Genomic DNA, 20,759 nt, shown 5'->3' with positions numbered 1-20,759 from the left:
TCGAAGCAGTTCTGACAACGCGATCCCTTTGTAATAAAAGCAATCGCTTCGCGCGAAGCTTCCATTATACTCGTCTCGTAACGAACCATTCTGAAATAACACAGCTCTCGAAGAGAGTAAATTGCGGGCCGCATTTCCTCGCTACTTCGGCATGGCGCGATTTTCTCAAAAATCGGCGCAATGAATCCCGATAATGTTCGACGCGTATCTACGTGTACGTAAGGCAGCTGAGATCGCGACTACGGAAAATAGTTGCGCCGGCTCGTTTTCTTATGGCGCGCAGCGCTCCTTTAAGTAATATATTTCTCAGGGATAATTGCAGGCAGCGATTTCGTGCAGCTCGTTCAGATCCGGCAGATACCGGCGGACTGCACAGCGGAACGTGTATTGCACGTGAGCAGGTAGTGCGGCCGGCCGGCCCGGCCGGGCGGAGAGAAACAACGAGAGAGGAAGAAAGGGAGACGGCAATGAGGCGAGAGGGAAGGATGTGCCGCACGTATGTCGGTAGGTTACACGCGTAGGTAGGCACTTACCTATCCACGTAGGTAGACACACTTATGTTTAAGGGAGGCTGCGCGCTCGAGAGGGAGACGCGAGGGACGAGGTACGCGAGAGACGCGATAAGAGGAGATGGCGAGAGGGAGCGAGAGCGAGCACTGATAGAGCGTAACTGACTTCTTGGCCGGTGCATATTACCGGGCTGTTAGAGGGCGGAGCCGGCTGATGAGTTAGCAACGTATTGACTTTATAATAATCACGTTAGCTGGTCCACCGTGATCCCTTGGTATTACGCGATGCTTCGCGCGAATTCACATACCGGGTGATGTCGAGAATTTTATACGCCTTCGATACGGCGCGATGCGTGAATTGGTGTACGAAAAATTGGTATAATTCAGAATTTTATTAATTCGCATGTGTGCTTTTCTCAATAGAAAGATTTGATTTTGTTAGGTAAGATAAAAGAGCATACCAGTGTGGGCTATGTTAGGATTTTTTTCGAGAGGATTTTTAATAAATTGTTTTTACGGATATTGATTTTAAATAGGAAAAATGTTAGGTTTTGTCGATCATAACTTTTAATTGTAAATTTTGAGGTGAAGGTTGAACCTTCCAACCCTCCTCCTTCATGGACATGTAACCGAGTATATTCAATATGGCTTACTTTCTGTTTCTATAGGTAATTACATGGATAATTAAATTTTCAGTGCACCCAAATAAATATTGTAAAGGACTTATATTTTCAATTAATGTTTAGAAATATTTACTATTTTAAATCTCATCACCAGTTTTCAATATTGGACTCAGCATAATCGCAACGTTTAGGTTATACTGAATACAGTTATCTTTTTTTTTATTTAAAAAAAAACTAGAAATTATGTCAGAATTTACGATTCTAAAGAAAGTTTGCATAAAATCTACACGCGTATCTCTATATTCATTTCAAATGTTCAACCTAACGCCGCATATCATACGTTCTTCCATCAAAGAATAATGTTACCTTTATAATATTCTGAAAGTTATAAAGTCTGTTAATTTGCACCGTACATCCCAGATGCCTGCCACATCAAAATCGCTCGCATTCCAATCTCGAGCGTATATACGATGCGGCTGTGCGGTCTTATGCACAGTGTAACAGTTCCGCGCTAATCGCAAATATTTTTTTCGCACGAGGCATTCATCCGTGCGGTACTTATCGTGGCGCACCGATCTCGGTGAGATGCAAACGGATGACCGCGTATACGCGAGAGAGATGTCAGTTGACATTTGGCCGAGCGGGTTGGCTGATTGCGCGAAGAAGCTGTTACACGCTTGAACGTATGAGATGCGTGGCCTAGAACGTGGCGTAGAGCTCTTACCTGGCCTCTCCCCCTTAATTAGCGGTTTGGTTTATCTTAATCGTTCCCTCGACTCCTCTCAGACCGCGAATCCCTCGCAAGATGAGGAAGCATGTGAGAGCGAGGCGCTCAAGTCGTTACGTATTCACGTGCAGCTGGCGAAAGATAACGGCGCTCTCTCTCTCTCTCTCTCTCTCTCTCTCTCTCTCTCTCTCTCTCTCTCTCTCTCTCTCAGCTAAAATAAGAGATCGACAAAGATCGAGGGAGAGATCCAGAAAGAAGATCGCGAGAGATGCGGCCCGCTTCTCTGCGATTCTCTCTGTGCACAGTTTGCGCTCACTTGCGAGCGTTATTAATATTTCCCTGATCCTGGTGTCAATGACATTGATGGATGACACAAACATTATCTCTCGCTTCGAAGAAAATACCCATGGCTCGTTTATTATCAAACGAGAAGAATTATCGACTGTCGATGGAGACTAACCGTACCGAATATCCTGGGTACGTGCCTCTAATTAGACGTTTGGTTAGGTGTGTGTTTCCATCTAGACGATAGTAGTGAGTTCTCAGTTTTATACACCGAGATACATGACTGCTCACACTGATGTTGGCGTTTTCACACAGAATACAAGATCGCATTTTCTCGTAATCATCTCCTAATGGGCTTTTCGTAATCACAATGGACAGTAATTACAAAATGGCTGTTCGTTAAGTACATAGTTAATCCCAGAACTAGATACAGGGATCTACGTAATAGACCTTTGCTCGCATATTTCTCATTGTAACTTTCACACAAGTGATCAATCAAATACAGTTTCTCGTAATATAGAATATTACAAGCTCTGACCGGGACAAAGGAAAATTACATGGTATATAAAAATCTTGAATTTGTTATTAGATTAACTTTGATTACATAATATAGATCAAGTAGTAAATTTTTCGAAATTTTTATACTGAAGAGATTGCGATAATCGACAGTAAAACTCAACACGTGTCAATGATGTGCACAAAATCGCTATTCCGACTTTATCACTGTTACTTTCTAGGATATACTAGATTGGATCTAATCCGCCAAGCTACCGTCGCGTCGGAAGAAATTTACCGCGTCTCGACCGTGGTAGTTTCCCGCAACAAGTCAGCGATGCAGCTTTGCTGCTCGCACGCGCGCGCATGTGTGTGTGTGTGTGTGTGTGTGTGTAATCGGCGAGATCCTCTTAATTCTCGTTTTCACGCATCGCCCTTCCTAGATTTAGATCGCGCACAGATAGCAACTAACTTGCAAATCGCTTCTGTGCCGTCCACGGCAACGTGAATAACGCGATGCAGTAACGGCCGGTTAGCAATCCTGACCTCCAATCTCACCTCAATTTGCCTACACGCCGCCATTTGCGTCAGCGAGGAACGGAGAGAACCAGCCTATCTAAAATTATAATCTGAAAAAGTGCACGACCGTTTGTGCGCGTATACGTGTGTATATTAGACATATGTGTATGTGTGTCTGCGTTGCACGCGAGAGGTCGAGTGCGCGCGCGTAGTCGATTAATTATGGCAAATCGCGTATTATTATAAATTTCGCAGCTAATTGGTACCTTTTTAGCCACGCGAGGCATCCTTTTAACGTAGTGTATTCTCGATGTTCGATCCGCCGTTCATTACGTATCTTCGGAACGCGAAATTTATTCGTTCCGTTTGGGACGTAAGAGCTATAATAAAGATTTTAGTAATTTGTAAATAACTGAATGAATAATTTTTTGAATTTTGCATGCCAATTTGACCTTTACACTCCACGTACTGACATAAACATCACTACGATTTAACGAACCCTTTAACAGGTTGACGAGCCACACACAATGCATGTACATTGTAATGAATTTGGAAGAGCACGAAACACCTGAACGCGATGACAAATGAACACTTCCGGCGCGAAGGCACTCAGCCACGAATGGATTTTGATCGGAGCGGTTGACTTTAACGCGAGTTAATTGGCTCTTCAATTATCACCGTCGGACCGCCGGAACAATGAATCGTTTGTGAATGAAGTGTTTACAGCCCGATGCTAATTTGCGGTACACCTGCTTTTCGACAAATGCAACGAAGGCGCAAATGTTCCCTACTTTGTAATCATTGCAATTACATCGCGCTGCACATTTGTTCGTCCTCAGTAAACGGTTAAACGTGCGTGTTCTTATCGAATGGATGAATGATTTCTCCAAATAGATCGTTACGCGAACAGTAAAGACGTAAATTGTATATTTAATTAAAACTGGATATTGTACACGCTGAAAAAAATATTAAATTTTAATAAATATTTGTTTTAATAGTTTTACCTAAATATTTACTAAATGTAAACATATATTTATTTGATACATAAATCATTAATTTGATTTAACTGGTTTTTTTACTGTAATAAATATTTATTTACTGCAAATAAATATTTACTTAGCATTATATTCAAATATAATAAAATTTAGTAAATTTCTTCAGTATAACTTACATAATTACACATACATACACATATCAGACATAAATGCGAGTAAACGGTCGTGCACTTTTCCTTATAAAAAAACAAAGGATTAAATTAAAGAATAAGATGTTCGTCAGTTTGAAACAGAGTTCGGTCGCTTAAAGCAACCAGTGTGCAATCTCTCGATTACTATAAATCTAGTCTCTTAACTGTATGAAGATAAATCGCATATCTTTCTATACGTATGGGTTGATCAGAAATGGTAAAATATGAATATCGCATCGCTAAAAAGATCTTATGGACAAGAGAAATACGTACATAAAAGAATTCCAATGTTGAATAAATAAAAATTATTATTTCTATATATATACAGAAAAATCATTTCTAAGTCTATTCTAATCAGAAAAATACAGATAGCTCTAATTATATTGAAATGAATATTTTATGCAAAAACTGTCAATTAAAGAAAAATTAAACAAAGACATAAAATATTGCGACTTAACAAATGATGTAACACCTGAGAAGCTTTTCGAAATGAGTTAATAAAATTTAAAACAACGGTGCAAATGTAAAGATATCGTACGTAATAAAAATGCACTCGGGCAGTCTCGTTGAAAAGAGTTTATGCTGCATTTTACAATCGGTCGGCGTATTTATTCGCCAAGCGAGAAGGAACGATGCTCATACGACGCTATAGCACGTCCTGATCGATTTAACGCCAAATGTCGCCGTGTTTTACACGCGGCAATAATGGTTGAAATCTATGTAGCCAATATTTCAAGCCACCCTTTCTCGCCTGCGCGTCCCCAACCTCCACACGAATGGCGTTCGTATACCAACGATACGTAGCCTTAGTTATTGGTCCGCATATGGACATCACTCGATATTTTATATTCTGCAGAGAAATAAAGGTATAAATGCAATCATGGTTGACGCTTTTCAAAAAACAAAATTAATTCCTAAAAAATTTCAATCATGAATATATTGCGTACTTCAACAAAGTTTAGAATAAACGCTTTGTCGTTGTTTTTTGGCTAACAAACATTTGTAAAAAGGATAAAGAACTGTCTACTCTCTCTCTCTTTTAGAAAAAATAATATAATCCAACATTCGTATTCAATAATTGAGGATAACTTTATAAAATATTGTATAATTATAATTTTTTATTTTGAATGTTTTGCACTTTAAGTAGTATTTAGAGATGTAAAATAATTCGTTGGGATTGATCGAATAAACGGCATTTACATGTTTTGGAGGAAAGAGAGCGATCCAAAGAGCACGCGGAAGAGTGATAGTCCCGAGGGAGGAATACGATTCCTGAAGTCCGACAAAAGAGAATCCTTCTGTAAACGACAAGTATAATTTGCGCGAGAATAGAGTGCGTCACGCAATGCGACAACTTCAAAGATTACTTTCTAACAGGTACTTGCTAGTCCATTTCTTATTATTCCCTTTTATTTAGTCGATCTTGCATGTATCGTGCTGAATATAATGTCACATCTCATTTAGACGATCCTTCCACAAATTAATAATTGTATTTAATTCAATATATTCTCAGTAATTAACATTTAATTGTAAATTCGTTGATTAAGTCAGATATCTAGAAGTAGATAATAACTTTTATATTTGTAAAAAGATCTGCGCATTACTTTCCAAATTAAAATTTCGTTACATTGCACTTGAAATTAAGTAAAAAAAAAATAAAATTTCACACAAAGAATGATACTGATAAATATGATATCAGCTTGTAAATGTAAACGAGTGATTTATCTATCGATACTATTTTTTTAGGTGTATTGTATTAATCTTACGCTTAAGGATACCCGTGTTCAGACGAAAGGGCACATCGTTGTAACACATGTGTCTTTACGAGAGTGTGTTCACGAGTCCGTAATATTTTAGGGAGCCCTCGTGGTCCTCGTTCTTTAAAAACTAGCCAGTGCATATGTCGATGTAGGCGACATAATGTTATCAAGCTGTCCAGAAAGAGCCGGCGCCGATCGCCGCCACGTAAGAACGAGGACCTCGGGGGACCACGTCCTCGCTCTCGCCCACTTCGTTCTTATTGATATACCGAATAAACACACTTGGCAGCTAGGCCAGAGCGGCTTTGCGAGGCAAATAGCTTCGGAAAAAACCCTACGTTAGGGAGGGGAAATTTCTTTCCTTCCTTAAAGTCGACACCATGCTCGACGCTGATAACAACAATTGTAATAAAAGCTATAGAGACCGCTATAAATTAGAATATATGAAGATAGGAAAAGATAAATTGCTTTGCTTGCTTCTGAAAATAAACTATTTCCGCATAATATAATAAAAGAAAAATTTATAACAATTCTATTACTGAGTTTTATCTCGCAGATAAATAACTTATGTATGCGTATTCTAGGATTCGTGTTACACTAGAATTTAATTAGACGTTGCCACGTAGTGATGTATTCGTAACGGAATCGCCTTTGGTTTAATCTGACTGAGAAATTGCTCCTTTCTTAAAGTACCGTAAGTTGTAATAAGACTGCTTCATTAAGTTTGACTTCGCAGCAAAACAAGATTTTACGATCATCTATAATATCTAAAGAATTAGTAAAAGTCACATAACAAACTTATGATTAACATCATAAGTTTTATCAATACCATTGTTTTTAATTGCTTTTGTAGGCATTTTTGTAGACGTGATTTTAAACTGTTTTTTATCATTGCATGAGTGATTTTATTGAATCAATTTTATGACAATATATGTATATTTTCGAATAAATTTTCTTTCGTATATTAATTATTAGTTATTTTACCTTCATTCGATTTTCATTAACAACGAGAAAATCACAAATTTCATAAATTTTTATTTTGCTTTCAAAAATAGCTGCATCAGTTTCATAAAAAATTATATAAAAATTTAAGATTGTAAAATAATAATAATAAATAATTTAGTTCTACTATTTTTACATTTTAAAGTAATAAAGAAAAGAAATTTAGCTTTAACATCCTTTTAAGTTGTAAAACGTATCTTATGAAGCCTGACACGCCGCCGAAACGTCATTTACCTTGTAAAATGGAATCTCATTCAGTCTCCAGTTTCACCCCCATAGCTTTTAAGTTCAAGCTTCGACCCTTATCGACCGCACCATGGACTTTGCGCACCTCGTCGAGTGCAGCGGTTATCCAGTAAATAAAGATGAATAGTTTCCCCGTCATCGCTCTCTCGCACACACACACACACACACACATAATCGCGAATATGTGTGCGCACAGCAACGAGACGATTTTAAATTCCGCGAGTCAAAGCGATGTTTGACATGGAAATGTTGAGCGATGCATTAAACATGCCGCGCCGAGTGCTTCCTTCTCCCTCCCGCAAGATCGTAATCCCCCTGTTTCTTCTAGAAAGACGAAAAGTGCTCCCTTCGACCGTTTGGGGCCTGATCGTATAACCGATGAACTTCGGGCCCTAGTACAATCGCCCTCGCATTGTCCGAGCTATGTTTATTTAGGCAAATGAAAAGAACCATCGTGGTTTCGCTAGTTCTCGGTCTTTATATTCCTTAATATAAAGAAAACGACAATTGCAATATTAAATGCTCCTATTTGGTTTGAAAACGATAATATATTGCTGCCTTCTCATCTCTACATCCTTTAAATCCTTAAATCCTTGTACAACATGTAAAAAATTTATTTAAATACATAATACTTATCATTACTATATTATCTTCCATATTTCAAAAAAAAATTATTTGATACTTTTCCATCCTTTAAATACAAATTCGCGTAATTGATCAGAAGTGTCAATAAGATAATAATACAGATGTCAACTTCAAGTTAATTTGCATACAAATAATAGTAATCATTCAGGATTTTGTCATAACTGCATAAAGATGTTTAAATAGAACAAGTTTAAATTTAAACGATATTTTATATTGCGAAACTGTTATGTCTAAACGTAATGCTATGATGTCGTATACAGTTCCAGATTGCTCGTAACTTTGTTTGAATGTGACATGTAAAGTTGTAAATCGTTCTAGTATCATTATCGTCGGCGAATTACGAGGAGCACGACAAGCGTCGCGAATTTCCGAGTCGTGATTGGTGGAGCAGTTGTCGTGGAGCACCTGCGAGGCAATTTTACTGAACCTTTCAAAAGAAACTCCTGCCATTGTCCGGCAAAATGACATCAAGCTTATTGCATTATTTAAAGAGCTTCGTTTTAGGGCTACTTTAAACCTAACCCACGATTGTCGAAACACCGCCACTGATAACACAAGTTAGATTCTCAAGGAGTACGATCAATGTAACATTACAAATATTTCGAAGGATTCTTTGATTAATCAAAATTAGTAACATTCTTTTTTCTAGTCAATCAAATATTTCAAAGCATTTGTAGCAAGACTTTGATTGCATTCATGAATGAATCATGAAGGTGCACGTTTTACGAATTCGATATTTTTTCGAGATTAACATGACGTTATATAATTAAAACGAAAACAAAAAATTGAGGGAAACGAAAAAAAATATTTTTAATGCTGCACGATCACACCCTGCATGCTTAATTAAACATTTTTGTTTTCCTATAATTCGCATTGCTCTCGCAAGACAAAATATTTCTCTATATTATTTAGTAGAAATTCGTTTCGCTGGGCTTTCACTTACCGGGTGAGATGCCAAGCTTCGCATGCATGCTACTGGGGCTTCTGTGATCGGGGGTGGTAACAGGGGCAGCTACGGGTGGCGACAGGTGGGGATGTGTCAGTGGTCCACCGCTTGTCGTCGTCGTGGTAGTCGTTGTGGCACAGGGATTTAAGGGTGATGTCCTCTTGAAAGACTGGTCTGTTCGCCACGAGACATCATTGTCGCCTATCCAGACTTTACCTACGCAAGTAAAGTTAGATATAAAAATACAATGATAGAGAAACACGAAACTTAAAATAATGATTACCGTCTTAAAATATAAATATATATAAAATGCAAAACAATGAATATTTCCTCAACATTTTTGATACTGAAATCAATACTACACACGCACACACACTGTCTTTCATAAACGAGAGAAAAGTATGCACAATCTCCCTTGCTACAGCAATATCAGCGATGGAAGATCAAATTGCAAAAGAGGCTCTCGAGATAAATTCTATGCCCCGTGCGTGTATTAATATAACGCACACCGGAACGACTATGCGTGTGCAGAAAATGGCTTCTCTCCCCCGGATAGAAACCGTCGTAATTAGCGACCCTCCGAATCCCCTATTCTTACCAGTTTTCCCAGTTTTCCCCCGTTTCCCTTAATTTCTGGGAACAATGCCTGGCTCTGGATGTTGTTCCAGGCTGCAGTGTCTAATTACACGGGGGCATACCGAGCTCTTCCTTCCCAAATTTGTAAGGGCAATGAATGGGGTGCAATCCAAGTGTTTATAAATGTGACATACGAATATTTGCCGGTGCCAGAAGATAAAATTTAATAGGATTTGCAAGAAATGTTTATTAAGTTGTCGATAAGATAAAATTCGTTTAATAACAATTAGTGCTCGCATTTAGCAACTATTAAATATAAAAATCTTTTTAAAATATTAATATGTAAATAATCAATCAAATATCATTGGAATTTTATTCATAAGAAATTTATTAAATCCACTTTTCGGATTTAAATTATATCGGCGCGTCCACACACATAAATAAATTTATTATTATGCCTCACGAATGTTATGTTGCGTGCAAAGTCTCGGGTATCCATGCCGTATCTTTTCGAGCACCCCGTAGCTGGCGGAGATCTCGGATTTATGGAACACGCGAATACCGTATCGCCCCCGCATGCGTGCGACGTGACTCAGACTCGGTATTATTTGCTTGACGAATGATTTAGCCCGTAATACTTAGCTCGCTTTTCCCCATCACCTCTCTCCCCTACTCTTCTGCTTTTTCTCGCACTCCCTCTTTCCTAACCGAATACTAACCTTTCTTCGTTCTCTCTACCTCCTAACGATAATCGGAGAAACGCGTTACTCCAGAGACAGAAATACAGTAACTAGAAGACGATAGGAGAATAGGGAGTGACGGGTGGTTCACAGCAGAATGCAGGAAAGCGGCGAAGATAGAACGAGGGTGGTAACTGGAGCCCGTGGTTTCGCGAAAGAAAGAAAGGACGTTCTTCCTATCGAGAGGAAAAAGAGAGGCGGGAAAAGCGGTGGGGCTGAAGAAAGTGTAGCCGGCGCTAACTAAGGGCGTCGGCTAATCAATATCATCAGAGAATGGCCGCTGACCTCCATCTACCCCGCTAGAACGACCATTGTCCAGTATTCCCGCTTTTCCAATGAGTCGCATGAGCGAATATAAAGAAGATTCGTTTTTCCAGAAATGATAAATTGCAAAAATATTTCGCCCAAAATGTAGTAATATCACGATATTATATTTACTACAATAATTATTACTCATATATAAAGATATCATTATTTCAAAACTTTTTCAGTAATAATTATATAGCATTTCGTAGTTAAAAAAAAAAAAGTTCAACCAACATTCTCTCTATGTCAAGATAATATCAAATTTTAATTAAATAATCCATTAGTCGTTTACTTCGAACTTTCAGAGAAAGATATTAAGAGTCGCCTCAGTGTCATTTCCACAAGGATAGCTTGCCTTAGGCTACGATTCAACCATAGTATAGAGGCTTTCTTTAATCTCGTAGTGTTTGCATGGTTCCCAGATTTTACTCAACCCCACAGAGACAATCAAAGTCAGTATACCCTAAAGGGCTAGTGAACTTGACGTAAAATTACACGCGAGTTTGTGGAAAATTCAATTATGCGAATCTGCAAAAATCGTATCGAATGTCTTTTTGCATTAAAATATAAAGAAAAACGCATCTAGATAATTCCTTGACGAAGAACAAATAGAAAATAAAAAAAAAGCACGACTAATCTCTCATCCGACTGTAGACTAATGCTTCGTTCATCGGTCTCATCTACGCGTCCCTAAAGTACCCTTCCTTTCTTTCTCGCAATAAGGGTCGTAGCTATGTCCGAACAGAAATCAGTCCGCATAAACAGAACCATCCATTCCGCGATTCGCTCCTTCTACCCCTCGTAAGCCTTGCAGAGAACCTTCCCCCTCTTCATCCTTTGCATTCTCCCTCGTCCATTCGTCCAACTCGGCGCGAACTCCATTCACGGGTTTATCACTGTCCAGATAACAACGATTTACCTACAGGCGAACTCCTACGGGTTAGGTTTCGGGAGGGTAGGAGGGTGCGTCTGGTGGGGTTGCCAGAGAAGAGGGACGAGGTGAGCTCCTTGGCAGGACCGTCGAAGAAGGCAAGACGGGCAGCCACCTTGCATTCGGGAGTATTTCACTTTAACGGCCCTCCAGGGGATTGGCTGACCCCGACCGGAGACCCTTCACCGTTTCGGCATAATGGACCTCTACATTACTTATTCGTCCTGGCCAATGTCCTGCTAGCGGCTCCGTTCTTGACTGCGGCGTCGACGGAGCCGCTCGTTTTCCACATCCTACTATTCCTGCGTACGATTAATCGCATTTCGCGCGAACAGGGATATCGAAAATTGGGAATGCCGCAATTATAGGAAACAGTTATTTATATTAGACAGAAAATTAAACGTTTAAATACAGGAATTCATCAAACTTTAAACTTTATATCACACCGATGACATAAATTAGAAAATATAAAATATTCAAAATTTTTCTGAAAAAATTATATTTCAATGTCTAAAATATTTTTATCCAATCATATATTTCCACCTCCTTTTCTAACAAAAGACGATAGAGCCACCTTTGCTGATTTCAGCTTCCGGGTACCGGCCAGTAGCACGGAAGAACAACACGCCCCGAGCAAACTGCTTTTCTCTCGAAAGAATTGAAAATTCCTGCTCGTCCAAGGGTTGAGGAGGTCGACGATGGAGAGGGCGGTGGCTGGGGAGACGAAGAAGCGGGACGAGGAAGCGAACGCGGATAAAGCGTTCGATATAAGATTAATGCTAGAGGCCGCCGACCAGTCCCGCGCACGTCGAGGACCGTTCAGCCATACATGAAGGCAATGGTGATTCCTCTTTGAAGGTAGAACCGTGGGCAGTGGCCAAATTGAATCCTGCTTAGGACAGAAGAAGCGTCGAGAGAGAACGAGAGGACGAGCGAGAGCCGGCCCCAGAGCCCTTTCTCCAATAAATAAATCGCCGACCGTCCGTAGGTCTCCGATTTTCAGCTCGAACGTACGGATTAAAATCGACCGACCGATTTGTAACGACGAACACCGAAAGTAATTGCACGATTATCTTATTTCTGTGTCCTTTGGTGTTCCTTTTTTCATAGAAAATTATTTAACAAGAATGTTTCATTCACGCTAAATATATTTCTGATCAAGATTTTATACAAGCACTCTCTTATATATATTACAAATGTAAAATATAATACAAAATAAAATTAGTTAATAAATAAAATATTAAATTCTTCCATTAAAGATACTGGCACGGTAATCTTGTTTCAATGATTAATAACTGCCATATTTTAACCTATATAACTTTCATATTATATATACATTATATATATAAAACTTTAAAGATATGGATTTAATAAAATATATTTACTCTACTTTATGCGTATCACTGATTATATTGTACGCACAAGAATAATATAAAAATATTTATCTTATTATCTCACATTCTATCTGTAATTGTTAAATATAAATTAATTAAAGAAAACAAAGTAGGATTAGAAAAACTATTCGATAAATCACTCAAGTATGCTGCGATAATGCAAAGTAGAGAAGGGTAAAGTCTAAAGAGCGTCTCGGTTCTTAAATAAAACAGGTGTGAATGACTTTTAATCGGTCATTATCGGTGATTATACGAAGCAAAATCATAATATAAATCATATAACACTAACTACCAAAATAATATCTTTCCCCGTCGATCGATTAACAGCTCTTTCATAATATTACTAATATTGTATTATCTATCAATATGATTGAACAAATCAATAAGCCATGTAAATAAAACGATAACATAAGCATATTTTCTTAAGTAGAGCTATAAAGTTATAAAATACAATACTAATAATACTTGATTGAATATTTATGTATTCAATACTAATAACAAACAATGTTATAAATTTTTACTTAGGACTACTTAATTTGTTCTTATATTTTTTTTCTATTCTTATCTATAGTAGTGTGGAAAATTTATGTTGATTTCAAAGCTAATAAAATGTCCTTATCTATATCAACACCTTACGATTATCACATTCTTCAAATACATAATACTAATAAACGATCTATAAAAATATTCTAAAAAATAAGAATCTCTGCGTCATATATTATCAACAAACTGAATAAACCATACACTGGTAGGCGTGAATTTTTTCATTTCAATCCCGTTGACGTACACTTGTGATAAAATTACGAATCAGAGTAAAGTCCAGTATGAACCAGTATTACTTAATGACATTACAGGTATACGCAACTACCACTTATAATCTCTTGAAGTTATTGACAATTATCGCAGCGAATAATATACACGGTATAAAAGAATTTCTCTTAGTATTCTTTAACGCGCAATTATTTTCCTATTCTTTCTTTTACATTTAATTATCTTTTAATTCCTTGTTTTTCCAGACTCGGTGAAAATTCGTTGCTCATGAAAGAAAAAGACAAAGGAGCAACGTTCGCGTCGAGAGTTTCCCTGTTTCTTGCTGGTTGCCCTTGTCGGAACAACGATCGATAAAGCTGACCCTCTACCCCCCTACCGTGCACTCTGGGTATCTTGACACTCGCATAAGCTTGAGTGTCCCTAAATTCACACCCTTGCTTAAGATATCGAGAGATTTACTGACTAATTCAAGATTAATATACCTTCTTAATAAAAAACATAGATAACTACTATCTTTCCTCAATTCTTTTACAATTCAGTATCAGAATTCTCAATGAGTAAACAGATACTAAATGATAATTCTGCTTGAGAGTAAAATGCTATCAAAATTAATCGCAAAACAAGATTTTCTAATTCATATTTATCTCTTTCAGCCGACCGCCATTACGTTACGCGACCTATAGCTGGCCTCGCCTCGTCCAATAAAAAACGTGAATAATAAAGAAGCCGCCGAGGCAGAAGGGGCTGAAGAAACGCGGCAAGGGTTGTAAGCGCAAGCGCGAAACCGCCCCGCGAACGAGGGATGTCGGATACCACCCTACGGCATAACTCCTTTCCACCGACACCCAACCAATCTGCATGTAACTCGCGACACGGGCCGCCATTTTGAGTGAAGTTTACAATCGGAGGGGTGGAAGTGCGCAATCCTGTGCTTTGATACCTGGTAAATAACGACGAAACTAGCTAAATAAACGGAGATAGGTATTATCAGTTATTAAAAGCTAATTATTAATTACACTCGAAACTGTTCTGTGTTATGTAGAAAAGCAGAATCTTTTGCTGTTCGACTATACGCAGAGTTCTGTAAGCACAGCTGAGTATAGTAACTCAGTGAATCGAAAACGATGTTGTATGTCAAATATCCCTTACGCACCGATCAAATAGACTTAAGAAAATGAAGTTTTTAAAAACGTGTGTTTTTACGTTCCCGCAGCTGAATGAGAAACACAAGAGTTCTCCTGTATAAATAAATATTAATACTTTAATGTAACAATTTTATTAAATATTTAATAATTAAAAAAATTACGCAAATACATAAATATTTAAGAAAATATTCCAAAGAGACTGGAAAATCATTCTCATTTTAGTAAAAACATTTAATATGTAAAACTAAAGTTTAAATAAAACAAATCATTAGACTATCCAACGCTCACAAAAAGTAGAATTCGACAATCGGATCTGATAGATAAAAAGTCTACGCGACGCAGATTCGCTCGGAGCAGACCTACCGTCATTGACGCGACCACTCGAAGGGGTGAAAACCTCGAAACTCCGAGATATAGGTGGAGCTTTAACGAGGGATAGGGGCGGACGGTGGTCGGGGTAGCGATTTTAAAATCACAATGGCAGACACACGTCGTCGGCGTCTATCCATCCGTTTCGCTCCTGCCGTTGCATCTGCGTTTACTGCGCGTTCGAATCTTTGCCTGTGCAGGAGACACGAGCCCCCGGAGGCCCTCGAGCGCGTGCGTGAGTGTTACACATTCGCGTGCACACACACATAGAGACAGACGCACACATGAACGCCACGTACATGCGTGGCACGGACGCAGCACGCGTTTCCAAAGAATCCACAGGAACACAACCCCTGCCGACGGCACCTTTCGTAGAGTGCACGCGCGGTGAGGAGGGGCGATCAACCACCCCTTCCTCAAACATTTTAAACTTTTTTCCTAACCCCTCTCTGTACACGGCTACGCTTTAACGACGCTTAGTGAGTCTGCGACAAAAAGGGCTACGCGGCGACCCGCTATGTTACTCTACCGTTACGATACTTTTTTTTTTTAATAGGCTATGTCGGATGGCGCGGCAAAGCTACCCCTCGTTGCGGGTGATTCCTAGGAGTATTGGGAAGTGATTTGTGTTAGAAACTGTGTGTGTGTTTGACTTTCGATCGTTAGATAGCTCGCTTCCCTTTTTGTAACCATTCTGAAAATTACAGTTCAGAGCAAACGTACTCAATTTTATTCGTATCGTATTTGTATAGTTTTACATGTCATTCATATTTTAAAACAATATTGCAAATCAACGTTATAGAATTGCACATCAAGAAATACTCGCGATACATATTTATTTAAATGAAACAGGAAACGCACCGCGTTTCTGGAAAGTCAAGAACATTTAACATTCATTAGTCTAATTGGTAAGTACGATCGTACTTATATGTACTCGTATGTATCCGGCAGCGCACAACAGTGGAGATCAAAACAACTATTAACGAGTAATGAGAATTGCAATCATTACCACTGAGTAATTAACTATGATAATTCGGTAGATATTTGGAATTTCAATCTTGATAATCAGCAGCAATGGACGCTTCCTGCTGAGAAATTGGAACTTATTAACAGCGGAATGACAGAAATATAATACATCATAAATAGTTAATACATCAGTTAACACATTATAACGTATGTTACAATGCAACATTATATTTTACCCTTGGAATATTCTTTCTTAAGCGTTTCGATCGCATAATATACAATATTTAACATGCTGTACATGGACATTCTTTTCTTTTCGAGCTTCCTCGTGATACCAATTTTAAATTCTCTTTTGATTATGTATGTCTCTCATAAAATATAATATATAATTGTTCATAATTGCCCAAGCTTGTTTATCGAACTCGAGTATTTCCAAGATGTCTCGGAGAAACGCAACGTCCCAAGCTAAGAATAAACCAATTATCAAAGCGAATGCTAATTAAGGGCGTTGGAATTTTCACGCTTTTCCCTTCGGCGGTCTAGCGAGCAAGCCTTGTTCGTGGAAATTCACTATCGCTCTGCAGCCTTCACCAGTCTAATTGGCAGCGGCGCGCGGCATCGCGTACGATGCACAACGAAATGACCGTTTAATGAGTAACGAGAGTCCTGGTGATTAACTATGGTAATACCGTGGATATTCTGTTTCGGTCGAGACGCGCCGCATGAGCTCCCCGGGCGCCGAGTTTCACTTACGCAGTCCGTATACATGAGCGCGCCCTCGAGATCAAATCATGTTCCGCGAGTAGACGGCAGGCTGCGTATTCGCGATGCATTTATTATGCATTCACGGTGAATAATGCGAGTGCACGTGGGAACCGTCGATAGCGCGCTACGAGATATACCTCGTTCTGGGTGGGGACTTTATTAAATTCCTCCGTTCGGCCAATCGCCGGCAATCATCTCGAGCCCTCCGACTTCTCTCTTTTTCGTCCGGTGGCTAATTAATCTCTCGCCGCCGGTGTCTGTGTATCGTTCTGCGTGCGCTTTTCCTTAGCCGGACGGTACGCGGTTCGCGATTGTGCGGCATATTAATCAGTGGCACCGATACCCCTGCGCGCTTTCGATGGAATCGATACTTCGCGGTACCACGTGAGGAAGATCGCACGAAGAACGAGCGAATGTAGCGATAAACGCGATAAACGCCCATCGTATGTGGCGGAGTAAGTGCATCGCTAGTGATCGGGGGATGATTTGTAAGTCAAATGCGCAATATTTTGTGATACTTCCATTGGCTGCATTCGAATATCACGCAAAATGCATTTATAAGAGAAAACTAAAAGCATTTATTATTGTTCTGGGGCAAGCTCTTTAGAAACAAAAAAAGGAAGTAGAAGAAAAATAGGAAAAATACAATATATGAAATTCACAAAAATAATGGTAATACAAAAGTAAATTGTAATAACGAAAAGAAAGCAAATAGCGCAATGAATAACAGACAGAGAGAGAAAGATACACTGAGAGAAAAATGTTTGGTATTTGTAACTATAATTACATATCACTATAATTATGATTATTACTGCTATAATAATAGTAACAGTAACTATGTATATAGTTGGCAGCCTAAAATGACTATACAATTATAGTTGTTATAACCATAAAATAGTTGAAATTACCATAAAAATGATTCAAGTGACTATAATTTTATAGTTATATTTGGGGACAAAAAATATGGTTGTCCCCAAATATAACTATAAAATTATAGTCACTTGAATCATTTTTATGGTAATTTCAACTATTTTATGGTTATAACAACTATAATTAGTGTGTGTCATTTTAGGTTGCCAACTATATACATTTGTTACTGAACTATATACATAGTTACTGTTACTATTATTATAGCAGTAATAATCATAATTATAGTGATATGTAATTATAGTTACAAATACCAAACATTTTTCTCTCAGAAGTGTAGAGAAATTTGACTACAATGACGATAAGGTGCATAAGTAATTTGTTAGCTACGGAATGAAATATAATTCATAATTTAGAATTTAAAAAATTACGGTGGATAAGAAAGAAAATGCGATATGGAGATGCATCTGCTCTTTTCATTCCACAAGACCGTGTGAATAAAATTTACATTTCTAAAATAATATAATTTATCGTATATATATAGAATGAAAAAATTTTCATACAAATCTCCGTAATATTTTTCAGCCCCTTTACCGCTGTTAATATTCCCTTCGCTATCTTTCGATCCGCTCGATCTCCGGCCGCGAGAGCAGCTGCGTCTCCAAGAGGCAGACACTACGGGTCGCGGGAAAAGGAGGCGACGGCGAAGAGGCAAGAGCGAACGGACGGACTGACGGACGAGCATGAAGGGAAACCGAAGGACGAGAGGAAGAAGAAGAAAAGAGGGAGAGGGAACAAGAAGATGAAAAAAAAGCCAACGCGGAGATCCTTAAAGCAAACTGCCCGCCTCGAAGAAGCTCAGCTCGGCGGTCGGGAGGGGTGAATTCGTCGCTCGATAACCCGATTGGTTGGCTGTGCCGCCAATGCAACCGCGCTCTCTCCGCGAATGCATTCGTTGTATCGCGTCTACCGCCGTCTCTCCCAAGCGCACCCATATGCGTGCGTGCGTGCGTGCGTGCGTGAGAGAGCGCGACTTGCGGCGCGCGCGGTGCATCTCCGCGCAACGGCGGCATGCATGCGTAATGCCTCGCGTGTAGGCGCGCGTCGATATGTAAGAGCATGCGTACACGCACATATAAATGTGCGTGCCTGTATACGAGGGCACCGCGGAATCGTCGCAAAAACTGGTAGCCGACCAGTCGCCCGCATTGCCATTGCGGGGCCGTTCTCTTCTCTCCCGATACGAGACGACTTCTCTCGATCGTCCTGTTGCACTTTTGCAACGAACGGGGCGGCGGGACTACGAAGAAAGGGGGGGAGGGAGAGAAGAGGGGTGGCGAGCAGCGACCCGATGTCGATCGAGGGAGGACGGACTTTTCTCACGGCCCGCAGCCGACAGAAAGGAGGCGAAGAAATGACCGAATGGAAGAGGACGTTTCTGAGATGTCCAACGAGTCCTCCTCCTGGTGATCCTGAAGACGGTACGAACACTGAACTGAGAAGTCTCTCGTTTCTCGTACATTTCCGCAGCGTTAAGTCTTTTATGTGTTGGTTCGCGACGGCAGATAAAATCCTACTAGTGTACACGTATGTATTAGTTTATTGTTCTCGAAACGGATTACATACTATGACAATCTCATACTTTTTCACTCAAAACTTTTAACTCTTTAATCAACCTTTAAAAAGCATATGTGGAATAAGAGTATCGGATACGCGATTTGTCGGCTGTAAGTCAACCTCTTCTACACGGAGATATATACGAAAAGAACGATTTTGCTCAAGTATCTAAAAATCTAGCTAGATCTGAAAATAATTTTGTTAAACCATCGAAATAATTACATGGGAATCTCAAACATGATGAGCAATGCTGCAAGAAATTTTAACATTCTAACAACTAGTTTGAGTATCTGATACAATTATTATTTTAATGATCCTATAAAATTATTTTCAGATCTGTATGTAGCTACATTTTTAGATCAGCAAAATCGTCCTTTCCGTGTACGAATCACATTAAGATCGTGCTAGTGATTAAATTTAATAATAATAATGCATAGGATTTTCCGTGTAAAGTTGATTAGCATTAACAGCATGATTTTCATTATATGTATAATATATATGATAACAAGGGCAAAAAAACTCAACATTTCCTGGCAAATTATTCGCTTTTCTTAAAGCACTTTCTCTCTGTGCGTGAGATGCTTCCGTTTATTTGCATGAGCGCAGTCGCGGAACATAAGATCTTTTTTCTTCAGAATTTCTCATCCTCGTAAGATGTGTTTCATATGTTTACTTATTGATTAAATGTTCTCTATTCCAACAAGTATTTATTCTAATTTCGAATTTAATTTTAATATATATACATACACGGAGAGAATTTTCTTTTAAAATTTACCCTGAAAATATAGTGATTGTGGTATAATACAATATTTTAAAGATTTTTACCATGCACTTCAGTAAAATTGATCAAACTTATTTTATACTTTATTGTAGTTTTATTAATGAATGAGAGAGATTTATATTAAAATTCTTCGAAATACACACACACAATGTTGTCCCACGACTATCATATTTTCAGGGTAAATTCTAGGAAAAAATTCTCTCCGTGTACGATTAAATATATGCTGTAACATTAATTATTCGATTCCGAAATGATTATTCCTTCCATATTCCGTATATGCTGCCCTCGTCCTAGTCTGTCGTCCGATCCGAAAGGTAATTGGCGTGACGTTGGCGTTATATCATGATAGATAAAAGATTCCTGAAACGCGCTATGTTAGTTATTCATTTACGCACGCGAGATTTCGAATATGATAATTAAGCCACGCCTCAGATATTCCAAAATTCAAACAGTTAAGCGCAAATATAATATCTGACAAATATTGAAATAAGAGATATTCTATCACGTTTTTATCATGCTTTCTCACGATTGCCGCATTGTCGCGCCATTATCACATTGGTCGAAAGTTTGGTAAGATCTCTCTAAATT

At 38.8% G+C, this 20,759-nt stretch overlaps 1 protein-coding gene across 2 annotated transcripts in view; it reads right to left on the bottom strand.

The window, feature by feature from the left end:
• LOC108760070 (POU domain protein 2) overlaps window positions 1-20,759 on the bottom strand; it is a 144,701-nt gene that overhangs the window by 61,298 nt on the left and 62,644 nt on the right. For both annotated transcript variants that reach the window (XM_018505850.1, XM_018505852.1), the window contains exon 3: window positions 8,941-9,159. In XM_018505850.1, coding sequence (XP_018361352.1) covers window positions 8,941-9,159 — 219 coding nt within the window. The remainder of the gene's footprint in view (window positions 1-8,940; window positions 9,160-20,759) is intronic.

Source organism: Trachymyrmex cornetzi, unplaced genomic scaffold (assembly GCF_001594075.2).
Source record: "Trachymyrmex cornetzi isolate Tcor2-1 unplaced genomic scaffold, Tcor1.1 scaffold217, whole genome shotgun sequence".
NCBI classification, from domain to species: domain Eukaryota; kingdom Metazoa; phylum Arthropoda; class Insecta; order Hymenoptera; family Formicidae; genus Trachymyrmex; species Trachymyrmex cornetzi.
Note: the sequence above shows the minus strand (reverse complement) of the source record. Positions and strands in the feature narration are given on the sequence as shown.